At 44.2% G+C, this 16,751-nt stretch overlaps 1 protein-coding gene across 3 annotated transcripts in view; it reads left to right on the forward strand.

Annotated features, from left to right (window-relative positions):
* Positions 1-3,127: 3,127 nt before the first annotated feature.
* GPATCH2L (G-patch domain containing 2 like) overlaps positions 3,128-16,751 on the forward strand; it is a 56,785-nt gene continuing 43,161 nt past the window's right edge. For 2 of the 3 annotated variants that reach the window (XM_045822240.1, XM_045822238.1), the window contains exons 1-3: positions 3,174-3,251; positions 4,872-5,076; positions 5,418-6,089. In XM_045822240.1, coding sequence (XP_045678196.1) covers positions 5,428-6,089 — 662 coding nt within the window. In that variant the 5' untranslated portion in view covers positions 3,174-3,251; positions 4,872-5,076; positions 5,418-5,427. Of the gene's footprint in view, positions 3,252-4,871; positions 5,077-5,417; positions 6,090-16,751 lie in introns of all 3 variants that reach the window. The other variant, XM_045822239.1, reaches the window with a different exon arrangement.

Here is a 16,751-nt window from a genome sequence, read left to right on the forward strand (position 1 = left end):
CCGTCTAGATTTCTCGTTCCTACTGATCCTTGGGCCACCTTCACTCCCTCCTGACAGCCACTATTACAGCGATGTACACCTTACCCAGCCAGTTTCTCCTCAATATTTCCAAGCCATCCAGCCCACATCCCTGTTCATGGGGCACCATTGACAGCTTCAGTGTTCTATTTCTGACCTTGTCCAAAGGAAGCGAGGGGAGGGCTTGTGGGACTGTGTTATAAAGTGTGCAGTAGTGTACAGTCATGGCCTAGGCCTTCACATTGCCCGCCACTCAGTCACTTATTCAGAGCAACTTCCAGCCCTGCAAGTTCCATTCATGGTCCGTTCCCTATATAGCTGCACCATTTAAAAATCTTCTGTGCTGTATTTTTACTGTAGCTTTTCTATGCTTAGATATATTTAGATACACAGATACCAGTGTGTCACAATTGCCTACAGTACTCAGTACAGTAACGTGCTGTACAGGTTTATAATCTAGGAGCAACAGGCTACATTACAGAGCCTAGGTGTGTAGTAGGCTATGCCATCGAGGTTTGTGTGAGTGCACTCTATGATGTTTGCACAGTGATGAAATTGCCTAATGACACACTTCTCAGAATGCGTCTCCATCATTAAACAACACATAACTATATTCTTTTATCATGAGACTTAATTTTCTATGCATTTCTCAGGCAGTTCCTGGCACACTGGTGCCTCACAAATTCTAATTTTCCTTTCTGGACTCTCCACAAAGTCAGTGTGAGCAGCCCTTTTATTACCCTTCCCCGTTCCCCCCCCAACGAGTTGCAGCTTTGCCAGTCTTGGCCTAGCTGTACTATCCAGAGGAGTGGCTGCCTACCCAGATGTGGCAAATAGCAGAGAGAAAGCAAAAAGAGGGAGGGTTGGTGCAGGAATACTATAGAAGTAGGATCCACGGGGATTGGCATTTAATTACATGAAGAGACACAAAGAAGCAGCAGGAACTAAAAAATGGCCTTGAAGCTTTTTACCTGGGTGACTTCACGATGGTGATGGCATTTCCCAAACAGGGAACAATGGAGCAGGGGCAGATTTGACAGGGACGGGGAAAAAAATAAAGTTTTTTTTCCCCATCTATCTTAAATTGGAGATGCTGGTGGGGTAAACAAGTGGAAATGTCTAGCAGAGAGCTGATATAAAAGCTGGATTTCAAGAAATGTGAGTGCTTTCAGTGCTGAGGGAGGTAACTGATGCCAAGGAAGCTGACAGGATTTGCGGGGGACAACTTCACCGAAGCAGAAAAGAGGGCGATGGCTGTGGACTCCTGTCCTATAGGAGTCAGAGATTCAGTCTGTCCAAAGCGGAATTAATCCTCTTCCCACAAAACCTGTTTCTCTTCCTGTTTCCTCTGGTTATGCCAATGGCACCAGCCACTGTTAGGCACTCTGGCTTGAAAGCTCAGTCATCCAAGTCTCCTACCTTAATTCTTTTCACAGTAAGTTTCCGCTATAGAAAATTCTGAAAATCCATAAAAACAACAGATCCTAGACATAGTCTTTTCTAATGGAACCACTCTGTCATGTATCATGCTGGTCATATTCCTATGCAAGTAAAGATTTAATTTTCTGTATACATGATTAGAGTCATACTCTACATTTTTAAAGTAACAGTTTTATTAAAGTATAACAGCAGAAATGTACACAATTGGAAATTGATGATGTCATGTCATTAGCTATTCTCCCACAATCTCGAAAGGCTCTTGGGTACTCCATCCCACAGACGTACCATAATTTAGGTAACTAACTATGGCTGTTGGGTCTCTGGCTTTTTTCTAGTCTTCTCACCTCTCCTTCCACAATGCTGCAAAGATAAACTTACCTGTATTTAACATTTCGGTGCCCATTTCCAATTTTTCCTTAGAATAAAACTCCTAGAAACTGAATTTCTGGGTTAACAGTCCTGTGCATTTTTAAAATAAACCTTTAATTTTAGAATTGTTTTAGGTATGCAGAAATGATGAAGGCACTACAAGTCATTGTTATATACCCCCAGTTTCTCGTATTATTAACACCTCTAGCTGTGCAAATTAGTATGGCACATTTGTCACAATTAATGAACCAATAGTGAGATATTATTATTAACCAAAGCCCATACTGTATCCAAATTTCTTTCCTTTTCATCTAATGCCCTCCTTGCTGTGCTAGCATCCAATTTATGGTGCCACATTATATCAACTTGTCACGTTGCCCCAGGCACCTCTCTGCTGTGACAGTTTCTGAGACTGTCCTTGTCTTTGATGACCTTGATAATTTTGAGGAATATTGGCGAGGCATTCTGTAGAATGTTCTTCAATTGGGGTTTGTCTGGTTTCCTTCTTATGGTCAGAGTGGGGCCGTGGGTGTGGGCAGGAAAGAGATAAAGTACCACTCTCATCACACCTAGCCCACGTTCTGTCAACATGATTTAGCACCGCAGATGTTAACCTTGATCACCTGGCTGAGGTTGCATTTCTCTAGTCTCTCTACTACAAAGTCACTAATTCCCACACTTTACTGTACTCTCTGGCGTTACTATGCACAGCCCACCTTTAAGGAATTGGCAGTTGTGCTTCATGGTGGGGAGTCTACATAAACTATTCGGAATTCTTCTGCACTAGAGAGGTAACTGTTCCTCCCCTTCATTAATTTACTCGTATCACTATTCATATCATTACCTAGTGTCTGTGTGTACTCCTAGATACTTCTTTTATTCTTTAGCTATAATTCAGTGGTACCTAGCTTGTTTTGTTGCTCAAGGCATGTGTATTTTTAATACCCTGAGTTACTCACTGCAAAGCTACCCTGCCAAAGATTGTACCAACGCAAACGGTTAAAATGAGGATCCTCTTCCCCCCAACTCCACACACACTTTATAAGAAACAAAGGTCAGTAAGAAAGGACAAGATCTAAGCTCCTCCCTACCGCCCAATTTTTTGATGAAGATAAGGCCAGGACGGGGTCATCCTTCCCCAGATGGGCACCTCACCCACTGCCTTGCCCGCACCGATCGCAGCCCCTCCTTGACCCGGTGGGTACCCGAGCTTCCCCAGGGCCCCGCCCTATTTGGGGCGGAAGTAGGCGCAGCCGCTTGCCGGAAGCGCTGGACAGGGAGGGCCCTCTGGCGCAGACAGCTCCACCCTCTCCGCCACCGGCCCTCCTCTCCGGCCCAGACCGGAAATGAGGTCAGGGAGGGAAACCTCGCCGGGGAGACTCGGCCCCAAAAGCGGCGGCTGTCGGAGGTTTCTGCAACAGCTGGTGAGGGGGAGCTGTGGGTCGAGAGGGTTGGGGTCCAGGGGTCCGGCGCCAGCGGAGCTCTGGGCCGTGGCTTAGCGGCCAGAGACTTCGTGTTGCCGTGGCGGCTGGCGGGAGGGGGCGAGGGTGACCGGGCCTTGTTTTTCAGGGCCCATCGCCTCTGTCCCACGGGTCGAGAGTCCGGCAGTCTGGTGGGGACAGTCACCTCCTCTTCTCTCTGGCTCTTTTGGGCTGGCGACAGCGCGAGGGCTTGGTGTCCAGAGCTGTGATCGCTGTAGTCCTCGGCGGGGGTGGGGGGGGGTGGGGGCGCGGGCGCTGGGGAGTCCTTGGAAACACGCCCCCCCTGCCCCCACATGTGGCCCCTTTGCGACACCTGACCTCGGAGGGAGCTCAGTCGCCAAGTCTTGATTTATAGCAGTTTCTGTCCTGGTGGGACTGACCCCTTGGCCCTGGTGAGCACGAACGAGAAGTCCTCCTGCCTTTCTCGCTTCCTCGGCCCCCAACCATGTCTTCCCTTCCGACCCCGCGTCTGCCTTCTCAATTCTGCCAGTTTCCCCTTCTTCCTTTGCGTAAATCAGACAACTTTTCCTCTCCCCGAGTGCTTGCCTGGCCCCAGGGGTCCTCCTGCACTGTGCCCCCGGGGCTGGAGGTGTGGGGGTCCCGGGGTTCTTCTGTCACTTACTTTGCGAATTACGGTCTTGGAGGCAGGAAAAGGTTCTGCACAAGGAGCTGTCTGGTAACTTAGTTCCATGTTAAAGTTTGTACAGTTCTGCCTGAGTTTTTGTAGCAGTAGTTCTTCGTTTGGGAAGTAGGTTTAGACTATTTTGGTCTTAGGGACAGTTGTCTCCCAAACCCCAGTCGGGGCGTTTTAAACTACTTCTTATTTTCTAAAGGAAACTAGTCATTTGTGTGTGTGTTTGTGTGGCTTTTGACACTTAAAGAAGTTTTGTTTGGTAATTTGGGGACTTGATGTCTCTATTGCGCCCACCGATGTGGCAGATAAGCCAGTGGATTGTTTCGTGCCTTTGAGTTCCTTGGCATTGGGACGGCATGAAAATAGGTTGTGGAAGTCCTTAGCAGAATGTAAACTGCGTGAACGGAGATCCGGTCAGAGGGTGGCACCACTCAGAGATTTAAACTGTAATTATGGTCTTGAAATACGTTGGCCTTAACAAGGGCTAGAGAAAAAGTGCCAACTTAATATGTGTTTAATAGTTATTGTACAAATTATATTAGATGTTTCCTTTTAAAAGGGCATTTTGAAAATTGGTCTTTACTACTTTCATCCATTTGAAGGTTTGCCTCTGGAGTGACCCCTGGAGTATGATGGTTTGACAGGAGTGAGTAGAAAAGGAGGAACGCCGTTAGCTGGGAATGTTAAGGCCTCTACCCACGCCTGTCACTGCAGCCTCGGTCACACCCTGTTTCCGTGTGATGGTCCAACACAAAAGCACAGAGTTGGGGAGATCGTTTATTTTCTGAAGGGTGGGACAAGAGTTTAAAAGTTGCTAAATATTAAAAAATATATGCTATACTCTTACAAGGTTCTTTCCCTGGTAGCTTCCAGGTGGTAGCTGAGAGCAGAATGGGTGTAAACTTAGTCTGTTTTTTTTTCCCATTCAGAGGACAAATTCTAGGGTCACTGAGACTGCAAACAGTTTTCCTTCAAGTGCGTCACTGAAGTTGTCTTTCTGCTCCCTTCCACAAGCACTCTTATCAGTGACCTTAGACCGCAAAGCAGTCCTTCAGCCGTGGTTTTGAAGTTGTGTGTTTTTCTGCTCCTGTCTGATGAGATATTTTCTTATTTTTTTTTGGATGACATCATCAGGTAATTTTGCACCAGGTTTAACTGGGGAAAGCGGGGTGGGGGGGGGGGAATTTATTCCCCTGAGTTTGCTTGTCTATGTTAATATCCCAGTTGTCATCTGGTGAGTGAGTTTTTGTGCTTAAAAACATGTTGGCTTTAGGCATTTAACAAGGGCCACACACTATTTTCAGTGGCCAGAGTGAGCACGGATGGTAGGATTGTAAGTGTGGCCAGATGAAAAAGGTGACTGTTTTCTTTAGATACGGTAGACTCCACAGTGTTGTGATATATTTTGTCACATTGTTCTGAAACAACAGAACCTCTTCAGGCTCTCTTTTTTTTTTTGAACTTCCTTTTGGCAGATGTGGCCTCATGGATGAGCTGGTACATGACTTAGCCTCAGCCTTGGAGCAGACATCTGAACAGAGTAAGCTGGGTGAGCTGTGGGAAGAGATGGCCTTGAGCCCTCGGCAGCAGAGGCGGCAGCTTCGCAAACGGAGGGGCCGGAAGCGTCGTTCAGACTTCACTCACCTGGCAGAGCACACCTGTTGCTACAGTGAGGCCTCTGAGTCCAGTCTGGATGAGGCCATCAAGGACTGTCGAGAAATGGCCCCAGTCACCAATTTTAGTGACTCTGATGACACCGTTGTAGCCAAGCAGCACCCAGGTCTCAACACCATTGTTAAGAGTAAGCAACATTCTTGGCACGAATCTGACTCTTTTACCGAAAACGCGCCTTGTCGACCGCTCAGACGCCGGCGGAAGGTGAAGCGAGTGACATCAGAGGTGGCTGCCAGCCTTCAGCAGAAGCTCAAGGTATCGGATTGGAGCTACGAGAGAGGGTGTAGGTTCAAGTCTGCGAAGAAGCAGCGTCTGTCACGCTGGAAGGAGAATACTCCCTGGACCTCGTCAGGCCACGGATTGTGTGAATCAGCAGAAAATAGGACTTTCCTAAGCAAAACAGGAAGGAAAGAAAGGATGGAGTGTGAAGCAGATGAGCAAAAACAGGGCTCTGATGAGAACATGTCAGAATGGTGAGCTTTCTCTTAAACTTGATCAGAGAATTTCCTGATTAATTTGACCCAAAGTGCAAATCCACAGTCTTGATGAAATGAGCTTCCTTTCAGACCAGCCACTGTGATGTTGACTTTGTAGCTGTCCTTTAACCAATCTGCTAGTGTTTCGTTTTAAAAGAACATTCATGATTTTATTTAATTCATGGAAACACAGTTGTTTCTGAAAATTGTTTAAAACTTGTGTTCCAAAACTTGTACGTAACCAGAATTTTATTTTAAAAAGTTTGCTGCTGTTTATGCCATGCATTTCATACATAGGTATTATTCTTTAGAACCACGGCCTCAGCAGAGGCTGGTGTGTGTGTGTGTGTGTGTGTGTGTAATAAATGAGGTGCCAGGCCCATGGAGTTTGTAAATATTCCTGGTACTACCTTTATCCATTAAGAATCATGGCTTTAGATACCTTTGGGCCATAATTCTGTTTTCTACTGCTTAGAGTTTGACTGTATTGAGTTTATTTTTTATGGCTAAGACATTCAAGTGGTCTGAATACATGGTAGGCTTTGAAACTAACAGTGCCGAAGCCTATTAGTCTTATGTCCAATGTCATTGAGCCAGAAAAATTTGTCTGTAATAGTTGCATGTTTATAACGTCAGTGTGGATTTTGTTTTTTACATTTCAGATAGTCCTAGGAACACTGAAACTCCCCAGACTGATTCATTAATATTAATAATAATAATAATGTGTGATTTCTGTTTCCCAATGGGGGTGCTATTGGTGTTTTAGACGGGCAGTGCTTTGTGGTGAGACACCGTTCCGTGCCTTGCAGGTGTTTGGGATTTCTACATTTTTCCCACCCCTTCTTCATAGTATCAAACCAGATGGCTCCGTAGATATTCCCTGGGTGGGTTGAGTGACTGAGAGCCATTGTATTGTATTAATGATAACATTAGTTAGCATTTATGAGCACTGTATGCCAGGTACTGTACTGTTGTACAGAACATACACTCTCATGTAATGTTCACTCCCCCACTGTCTTGTGGTACTGTTGGGTGCTATTTGTATTTTATAGAAGAGGCAGTGGAGATCGGCAGCGGTGGGATAGTTTGCCCAAGGCTGCAGAACTGGAAATCACACCTGGACCCGGAGCTCATGTGTAACCACCGTGTTTCCCGCCCTTTGACTTGGCTTTTTCCTTGGCTCTGTTACTCTCAGCTTCTACCGTGGGGTGTATGACCTTTCTTAGGGCTTTGTTTCTAAAGTTTGTCGGAAAAGCAAAGCCAAACCTTGGGAACTCGGAGGTGAGGCTGTGTCAGTAACAGGAAAAGCTTTGTAGGTCCGTGTGCCTGTATCTTTCACGAGTGGTTTTTAATCTAGCTGCACAACTCAGTGGGCTGATAATTTGTTTTTTAATTTTCCTCTAATGTATACTCCAAGGCCTAGTTATCCAATTTACATGTATAATTTTGGATTATAGAGATTTTTTTCCTTCCCTGGCTGGTGTGGCTCAGTGGATTGAGCGCCAGCCTGCAAACTGAAAGGTCGGTGGTTCTATTCCTGGTCAGGGCACATGCCTGGGTTGTGGGCCAGGTCCCCAGCTAGGATATGCAAGAGGCAACTGGTTGATGCTTCTCTCCATCTCTCCCACTTTCCCTTCTCTCTAAAAGTAAATAAAAATAAAATGTTTTAAGAAAAGATTTTTTTCCCCTCATCGTGCTATTTTTAATTAAACAAGAAATACTTAGTCAACTGGTAGCCTTTCACAATGTTGAAACCTTCAACTGAGGTGGTCAAGTTTGTTTTAATATTGAGCGTACATACCAGATAGTAATCTTAACTCTTGAGAATGGTGATTTTAAAGATAGTGTTTTGGGATGGTAGCTTGTGTATATTTCTTTCCAAGGACTTCTTGTTAAACTCTGACACAATTGTGTGTGTGAGATCGACTGCTCACTTGTCTCCTGTAAGGTAACAGCCCACGTGTGGTTCCAGATGTAGAGCCTGTCACCTTGCATCAGGCACTTTGGTCTTCCTAGTCCCTTCTTACCCAATCTGTTGCACGTAACAGTCAGGTTGTGATAATATACGTTCTAGTTATCTGAGAGCCTGGATAAATTGAAGTAGGCAGCGATTCTTATGGAATTTCTTACTCTTCCCAAATTGAGAAGACCTTGTTTCTCCTTTATCTCCCTGGTCTGACTTCAGAGGTTTTTTTAAAAAAGATTTTATTTTATTATGTTTAGAGAGGGGAAGGGAGGGAGAGAGAGAGGGAGAGAAACATCAATGTGTGGTTGCCTCTTGCGTGCCTCCTACTGGGGACCTGGCCCGAAACCCAGGCCTGTGCCCTGACTGGGAACTCTTTGGTTCACCTGCCAGCACTCAGTCCACTCAGCCACACCAGCCAGGGCCAGAGCTTCTTCAATAATGTGGATGCCAAAGTCCTTGCAGCTGGCTAGGAGGAAATAGTGGGTAGAGTAGTAGCAGAAACAGAAAAAGACAAATGCTTCAGAATCTGAATATTTAGGAGTCTTAAATTTGTCTTGATTATGATGATTCATATGTAGTTATAAACAGAAGTGCTTTCTGTTTTTCCCCCAAACCTATTCTATAGGGAAGAGGGGTAATTCTTACTTATTCTTTGATTGCATATTATGTTCAGCCTCTCAGTAGTGAGGTGGACCTAAAAATCTTCTACCCTCAATTATTATTATTTTTAAGGATTTTATTTATTTATTTTTAGAGAGAGGGGAAAGGAGGGAGAAAGAGAGGGGAAAAAACATCAATGTGTGGTTGCCTCATACACCCCCCTGCCCCACCATGGGCACCTGGCCCATAAGCCAGGCATGTGCCTTGACTGGGAATCGAACCAGCAACCCTTTGGTTCCCAGGCCGGCAGTCAGTCCACTGAGCTACACCAGTCAGGGCTACTACCCTCAATTATTAAGTACACCTTACAAACAGGAGTAGCATGAGAGTGTGTTTAAGTAGATAATAGTGTATGATTTGGATATTATACTGTCTTGGTGAGTTGATTCTGTCAAAATTTTCTTAGTTTTTCTGCATCGAAAGAACTGCTTCCAAGAATCCTCTTGATTACTCTTTTAATAAATTTGCTTGGGTGTACCAGTTTACTCATAGATCAAAGTGTAGAACTTGACTTTTCATCAGTGGTATTGAGGGTTATCAAAGTATATATGATCCAACTTATAAAATTAGTAGGATGAATTGATCATTTAGCTTAGCCTGGTCAGTGCATAGAGAGAGTTTTTATGAAAAGCATGTATTAGGTGTTTTAGGTTTGAAAATGTATGTCTCAATTAGAAAGCTTTATTTCTAATTCCCTTAAATTCATTCTAACTAAACATGGAGTCTCTTTAAGTGTAACCAATAATTCTTTTTGCTTTTTCTCTGTTCTTCAGTTCTACTCCAACCAGTTCCTCGAGTTCTGAGGAACTAAGATTGATTATGATGTAACAGTGTTCTTATGCCTGCAGAAAGATCAATTATTATTTTAATAGTTTCCTGTGCATGTGTGTTCCATTCTAAAATGAGACAACTCTTGTCAAGTTACTTTCTACTGATCTTTATTCAGATTGCCTATATAGCAATTATTAATTAGGTGATTCATAGCCAAATTTTGCTCTTTTCTCCACTAACCCATCATTCGCTTGTTCTCTTTGCATATGGTTTAGCTTCTTTCCTTTCATGAGTGAATTGGTTTGGTGATGGCCTGGGGTTGCAGTCAAGAGCCTTCCTGTGGTGATGTATTAGAGGCTGATTTTTACAGGAAAGAAAATATTCCTTTCTCTTGGAAGGCAAGTGACAGAGATAGAGTGCTAAACCTTCCCCCTCCTTCTCCAGCCCGAGCTGACCTTCTGCGGCCCCTTGGTGCCTCTTGTTTTCTTATTTTTATAGAAAATCAATATCTCTTCTGACACAAACAATAGCTCAGAAGCAAGAATAAATGGCAGAAAGCTGAGATCTCTGTCTATCACCTCTCACTTTAACTCCCCCAAACTCTTTAATTATGAGCTGGCTTTGCTCCAGGTGTTTGCAACGGTGAAATTGCTAAATGAGGACCATTTTAACCAAAGATTGGGTGATCAATAACATTCTATAGCAGTAGCTTGTTGGATCAATAGCATTCATTATTTCATGGTTAAGGTAAGTAGCCTCCTTTGCAAGTGGAGGTCATTAATCAGGGGTTACTGGAGCCGTGGAAAAGAATATATGTGGTAGGTTGAGGATATTTTGTTTTCTGTTCTGTAAATAGGGGTGTTGACCAGCAGTATTTTTACCATTGTTACAAACGATACTCCTGCATCTGAGAGTATTGAATAGATGGTATAGTGTGCTTATGTAGATTTAGTCAAATTGTGCTAGTACATCGTTAGGAACAATGGCAAAAAGACAACTTGGGAGGTGGATTTGATACTACTGTATTTGAGCATCTGTCTATTGGAAGAAATGTCTACCTCTTGAAAGAAATGCTAGGATATTCTGTGTGGCTCCAGTGGAGGGAACTAATGGCACGTAGATGGTAAACAGAGAGTTAAGTGTTACCTCAGTATAAAATATAACATTCCAAAAATTAGAACTCGGAAAATGAAGTGAGTTGTTTCACTGGGTAATGAATGAGTTCTAGGTCACTGATGTGATTCAAGCCTGGTCTTGGTGACCACTTACTGTGTTATGGTAAAGTCAGACAGTTTGAACTGAATGACCTCTGAAGTCCCTGCCACCACGGAGTTTCTATAATTCTTTTTAGTTACAACCTCCCTCCCATCACTGAACTTCATTTTTTAATCAAGCACCTGATAAGCAGCCTCCACTGCTCACTAAAGTACTTACAAAGGCATAAAACACTGCACTCTCATGTCACCAGAAACTAAGACTGACAGTTGGCCTGCTGCCAAGGTTTCCCCACAGTCCAAGGCGGGTAGAACTGCGCTGAGAATGCAGTTGGAAGCCCCCTTCCGCAGTGCTGAGCCTGCCCTGCAGGTGGACACGAGGCCCTGCATCTTTCTGTAGTCAGCCCTGGGGTCAGAAATGCGGGGGGCACTTCGATCAGAAAATTGAGCAGCTGCTGTCTGAGCCGGAGTGGTGTTTTAGCCTTTACTTCCTTTAGCCTTTAGCCTTTAGCCTTTACTTCAGCCTTTAGCCTTTACTGGTGTTTAGTCATCATCTTTCAGTGTCTGTTTGGAGGCTGCAGTTCCCAGAATACTCTTGGATGGGGGGGTCTTACTGTTTCTCCGTGTTTATTTGTGTTTGAGGTAGGAGAAGGCAGTTGCAGCATACTGAGTCCTAGGAAACAGTCTCTAAAAATAAAGTTGCATGGACAGGGAAGGAAAAAGCCCTCATAGTAGAGCACTCCAAAAATTGTATTGTTTTACATGTCTTCATTTATTGCAGACTCTGAAAACGGGGTCCAAATCAGGCAGGGAGGTTTAGAAGATCCTGTCTCAGTCCAACGCAGCTTTATGCGACAAAAGCCTGCCAGGGACGCTGGGAGCTAGGCTTGGGGTCTGCAGTCCTCTTGGCCAGCCATAGATGTGAGAGGAGTGCTGCCATATCCACGGGAGACAGAACGGGGTTTGAGGTAGTTTACACACTCGTTCTGCTGGCAGAGACCAGGTTCTAGGGAAACCAGTTCTCAGCAAGTGGCCTTTCAACAATGTGTGCAGAATAAGGAAGAGAGAACATGCATCCTGAAAGTTCAGAGGAAGAACACATCTTTGAAAATGACTGCCAGTGGACACCAGGAGAACATTTTAGAAAACCTTCATTAGGATGCAGGAGGTGTAACCACTTTGGAATAGGAGCAGTAAGTCGTAAGGACATAAAGGTGCGTGTTTGAAAACCCATGTGTATGGGAGGAAAATTTGTAGGAAATTTGAAATGTAATTGGAAATGTTAAAATGAAGGACCGTTCATCCTGCTGGAAAGTGAGCTGATGATGTGGGAAACTTCAGCAGCCCTTCCAGAATGCAGAGAGGAGCTGAAAATGAGAGGGAAGGCGATACGTCTGTGGGGGCAGAGAGTAGAGCCCCGGTCAGTGAGCATGTACATATTCCCCAGGAAGATCCTGAAGCATTGGACTAGAAGAATGGTTTAAAAAACAGAACTAAAAAGAAGAAGTGTTCTGTGGGGGGAGCTCCACTTACTGGGCCCCCCTGGCCACCACGGATGAGAATAAGTCTACCAAGACCTGATCTGCTTGGGGAGGAAAGGTGGCTGATCTCTCAAAGGAGAAGGGCTAGGAGCCTGTTCCTCAGTGAGCTTTTATTGGGTTCATTTTGCACAGGAATACAGGTAAAGCTCATTAATCATTATTAGGCAGTAAGGATCAAACATAGATAATATACAAAGAACTCTGAGGGCCTATTTGAGTCAGGGTCTGTTAGCTAAAGGGCTATAAAACTTTGAGGAACAAACTCACTTCTTGCTTGGACCCTTATTATTTAATTGAGAGCGTTCCAGCAAAGCAGGTTCACAGGATTTTATGCATTCTTTCTTAGGCCTGATTGCCCTAGGGAACCTGCCTTTTCCAGCACAGGGCAGCATGGCCCTCTATCATTGTTTCAGGCTAAGTCAGGCAGGGGCAGTAAAGCAGCCAAGAGAGTAGGAGACTTCTCAAAGACAGAATGAGGACTCAGGCTATGTCAGAGCTGAGGGGCAAGGGTCCATCACCCCCTTTTGCTATAGCCCCCGAACTCCTTCCCTGGGGGTTCCCCGTGATCATGTCTGTCTTAGATTTTTCCTCCCTTGAGTAATCTTACCTGTCATTGGCTAACTGATCAAGCATTGTGGGCCAGGCAGGGTGAAGAAAAGGAGCAGAAGTGGTGCTCTGGCCAGGGAGATAAGCTTTGTCTCCTTAGTGGCTTCTGGTCTGGAGGTTGCTCACTCAGCCTTAGCTCAGGGGGTGGGGGGGTGGTTACAGCTTCTGAAACCAGGCAGGGTGGTTCCCAACAGTGTTAAAAACAATTAAGTATAAAGATTAAAAGGGACAACTAATGAAAAATAAACCTGTACCTACATATCTCCTGGCAATATTTTTCCATCTGAATGAAACTAAAAAGACAAACTCCTTCATTATTCAGCCTCATAATTTATTATGGGAATGATTTCACAGTTGATGTGAGATATTTCTCTGAAAAACTCAGTCATGTTTACTTTCAGTCTCAGAAGTCTGATTACGCATGGTTACAAATGTACCACCTTGACCCGGGAAAAGGACTGGGAAAAATTGAGCAGAGGTGTCTTTGGACAGTGGATCTAGGAGTGACATTTTTTCTTTCTGTGTTACTGAAGCCTGAGACAATTTAAGATTTTTATTAAATATATAATCATTTAATAAAGAAATTAAAACAAAAGCTTATTTTATAGCATGTTGTAAGCCATAAGACCATCCAGCTTCTTTTTTTAATTCATTTAATCTTTCTTGTATTTTTTTCCATTACCATTTAGTCCCCTTATACTCCCTTCCCCCAGCAGTCACCACACAGTTGTCCATGTGTCCTTCTTCCTTTTTTCTCAATCCGTCCACCCCCTAGCCTCCCCCAACTGTCATCTGCTCTCCATCTATGAGTTTGTCCCCATTTTCCTTGTTAGTTCAGCTTGTTCACTGGATTCCACATAGGAGTGAATCATACGGTATTGGTCTTGTCTCTGACTGGCTTATTTCACTTAGCATAATGTTCTCCAGGTTCATCCATACTGTCACTGTATGGATGTCATACTGACATCCTGTCAGAAAAGGTAAGATTTTCTTCATTTTTATGGCCGAGTAGTATTCTATTTTGTAAATATCCCGTAGTTATTTTATCCACTCATCTACTTACTGATGGACACTTGGGCTGCTTCCAGATCTTGGTGATTGTAGGTAACACTGCAGTGAACATAGGGGTGCTTATGTTCTTCCAAATCAGTGTTTTGGGTTCCTTTGTCTATATTCCCAAAAGTGGGATAGCTGGGTCAAAAGACAGATCCATTTTTAGGTTTTTGAGGAAATTCTATAGTTTTCCACAGTGGCTGCACGCAGTTTGTATTCCCACCAACAGTGCAAAAGAGTTCCCCTTTCTCCACAGTCTCCCCAGCACTTGTTTGTTGATTTACTAACAATAGCCATTCTTATCTGCTTGTTTCTTTTAAAATTAGGTGTAAGAGATACCTCTTATTCAAGTTACTTGGTTAGTGTTAAATGAATGAGGAATCCAGGTGGTAACTTACTAATACCGACTTTTGATTATAGGTGATAAACTTATTTTGTACCTCCCTGTTGTAATTGAGACAGGTGTAAAATATTCTCATTCAGTTCTAAATTTATGGTCTTCTGTAGTTAGGAATATGAAAGAACTAGCAAATTCTCAGGTGGGAGGATGAGCTTTGGTTTTCTCTCAACTGTGGGAATTTAGAGAGGTTTGTCTTATCGACACTAGAAGCTTCTCATTAAGGCTAGAAGGTAGGGAATTATTTTCAAAAAAAGAATTTATAAAGATGCTATGTTTTTGCTGCAGAAAAAAATGCCCTAAAGCATAGCAACAAACGTATATTCTTATAGTTCCTGAAGTCAGGAATCAGGGAGCAGTGTAGTGGGCTGGTTCTGGTTCAGAAGCGCATACTGTTGCAGTCAAATTGTTGGCTGAGGCCGAAGTTTTCTCAAGACCTGACTAGGACTGAAGGATCCCCTTCCAAGTTCACTCACAGGGTTGTTGGCAGATCTCATTTCCTTACAGGCTGTTGACCAGGAGTCTGAGGTTCTTTCCACATGGGCTTCTCTGTAGGGCTCTTAATGGGGGGAGAGAAGGGGAGAGGGAAAGGGAGAGACAGAATCTCCAGAGTGCCTGGATAGAAGCCACTGTTGTCTTAAGCCTGTTCTCAGAAGTGATATACCATTACTTCTGCCTGTGCTGTTGGTTACACAGACCAACCAGGGTGTGAAATACCAGGAAGCAAGCTGTCTGGGAGTTTGGTTATCAGAGATGGCCACTGGTCATCTGAATTTTCTTCCTAACTTGGTGTGAGGCTAAATTCAGGAATAGTTCAGACTAGCATTTCCCCAGAACTTATTGGGAGAAGGTTTTTACTTCAGTTTCAGAGGATGTGCATTCAGGAACTATAAGGGCAAACAGATATATATCCCTAAGAATATATTTTATTGTGTTTTAAGTAAGTACACTGAAGATAAATGTTTATTTTTTTAAACTCAAAATAGGGCATGAAAGGGGAGAGCTTTTTTCCGAGTGAGTACAGAATGAATTTTCTTGGTGTTCAGCACGTACGACCCGTTTTTGGCTGATAAGCAGTAGTCAGAGCACAACTAAGACTCCAGCTGTGTCTGAATGCTTTAAGTGGCAAAAAGCAAGGGAGCACTTTACTTACTCCAGTGAGTCACTTCGAATTTTCAGGAGAATGAGAATGAGAAGTGGTGCAATTCAAAAGAAACTTAGAGGATTGACTTCAGTAAGTGAGGTGAATCTCTCTGTGCACCAGCCATGTCTTAGTAGCCATTCAGGGCTGATGCTTGTTCTCTATGCAGTGCTGGGCAAGTGCTCACCTCTCTCAGCCTCATTCTTTTATCTGTAACAGGAGGTTGACATAGTAACCTCGGAGGTTTGGGGTAGAACAAATGTAATAATGAATATAAGGCACTTAGTACTTCGCCTGGCCTATAGTAGAACTGAATAAATGGCTTTACTGGTGCCAATAATTAATAGTAGCCTTCTATGTTAATAATTTCTCTCATAAGCTCAATTCAAATGCCAAATCTTTTATTGAGATACTTGTGGTTTAGATATTGTTGAGGGTAGTGTCTCTTTCCCTCATGGATGAAACCCAGTGCAGGAAAAATACTAGATTTCAACTTCCAGCTAAGATGGTGGCATTGGCAGACATGTCTTGCCTCTTTGCACAACCGCATCAAAATTACAACTAAAATATAGAACAACCATCACTCAAAACCATCAGCAATCAAGTTGAATGGAAGTCTGACAACTGTGAAATTAAAGAAACCACATCCATCCAGACTGAGCTGGCATGGTGGTGCCACATCTGAGATTCCATCAGCCTGGCTAACACTGTTTGTTCTGCCTTGGAGATCCCCAGAGACTCTGCCCCACCCAACTTACGGGCTCACCCAAGCAGCTTTTCCATACGAATGGCTGGCCTTGGCTCATGCTTTCCAACTTCCTGAATCCTCTCACACAAGCAAAGCTGGCCTCAGTGAACCCCACACCTGGTACTAGGAGCAGCCAGCCTAGATGAACAGATTGGCTTTGCCTGGGAATCTCCAAGCCCAGCACAAGAACAGCCATCTCAGATTGCTTTACAGCTCCTTCAGGGTGGCCCCAGGGAGAACACAGGTGAGGGCCGACCTTGACCTGCACCACCTGTAAAACCCCAGGACCAGTGCATCCAGTGGAGAACTACAGACCACATCGGAGTACCAGCACCCTGCCCCTGCACAACTGATCCTCCATGGAGGGCAGAGGTTGGTGGCCAATGGTCACAGCCAGGCCTTGCAACTGACTGGCCTGGGTAAATCCTTCCCATTGATCTGCCAATAGCAACCAAGGCTCAACTACAAGAGGAGGGTGTACTCAGCCCACACAAAGGGTCTACCTCGAGTACACAGCTTGGGTGACACAGGAGGCTGTGCCACTGGACCCTATAGGACACCT

Source organism: Phyllostomus hastatus, unplaced genomic scaffold (assembly GCF_019186645.2).
Source record: "Phyllostomus hastatus isolate PE091 unplaced genomic scaffold, TTU_PhHast_1.1 phas_scaffold_501, whole genome shotgun sequence".
Classification (NCBI taxonomy): domain Eukaryota; kingdom Metazoa; phylum Chordata; class Mammalia; order Chiroptera; family Phyllostomidae; genus Phyllostomus; species Phyllostomus hastatus.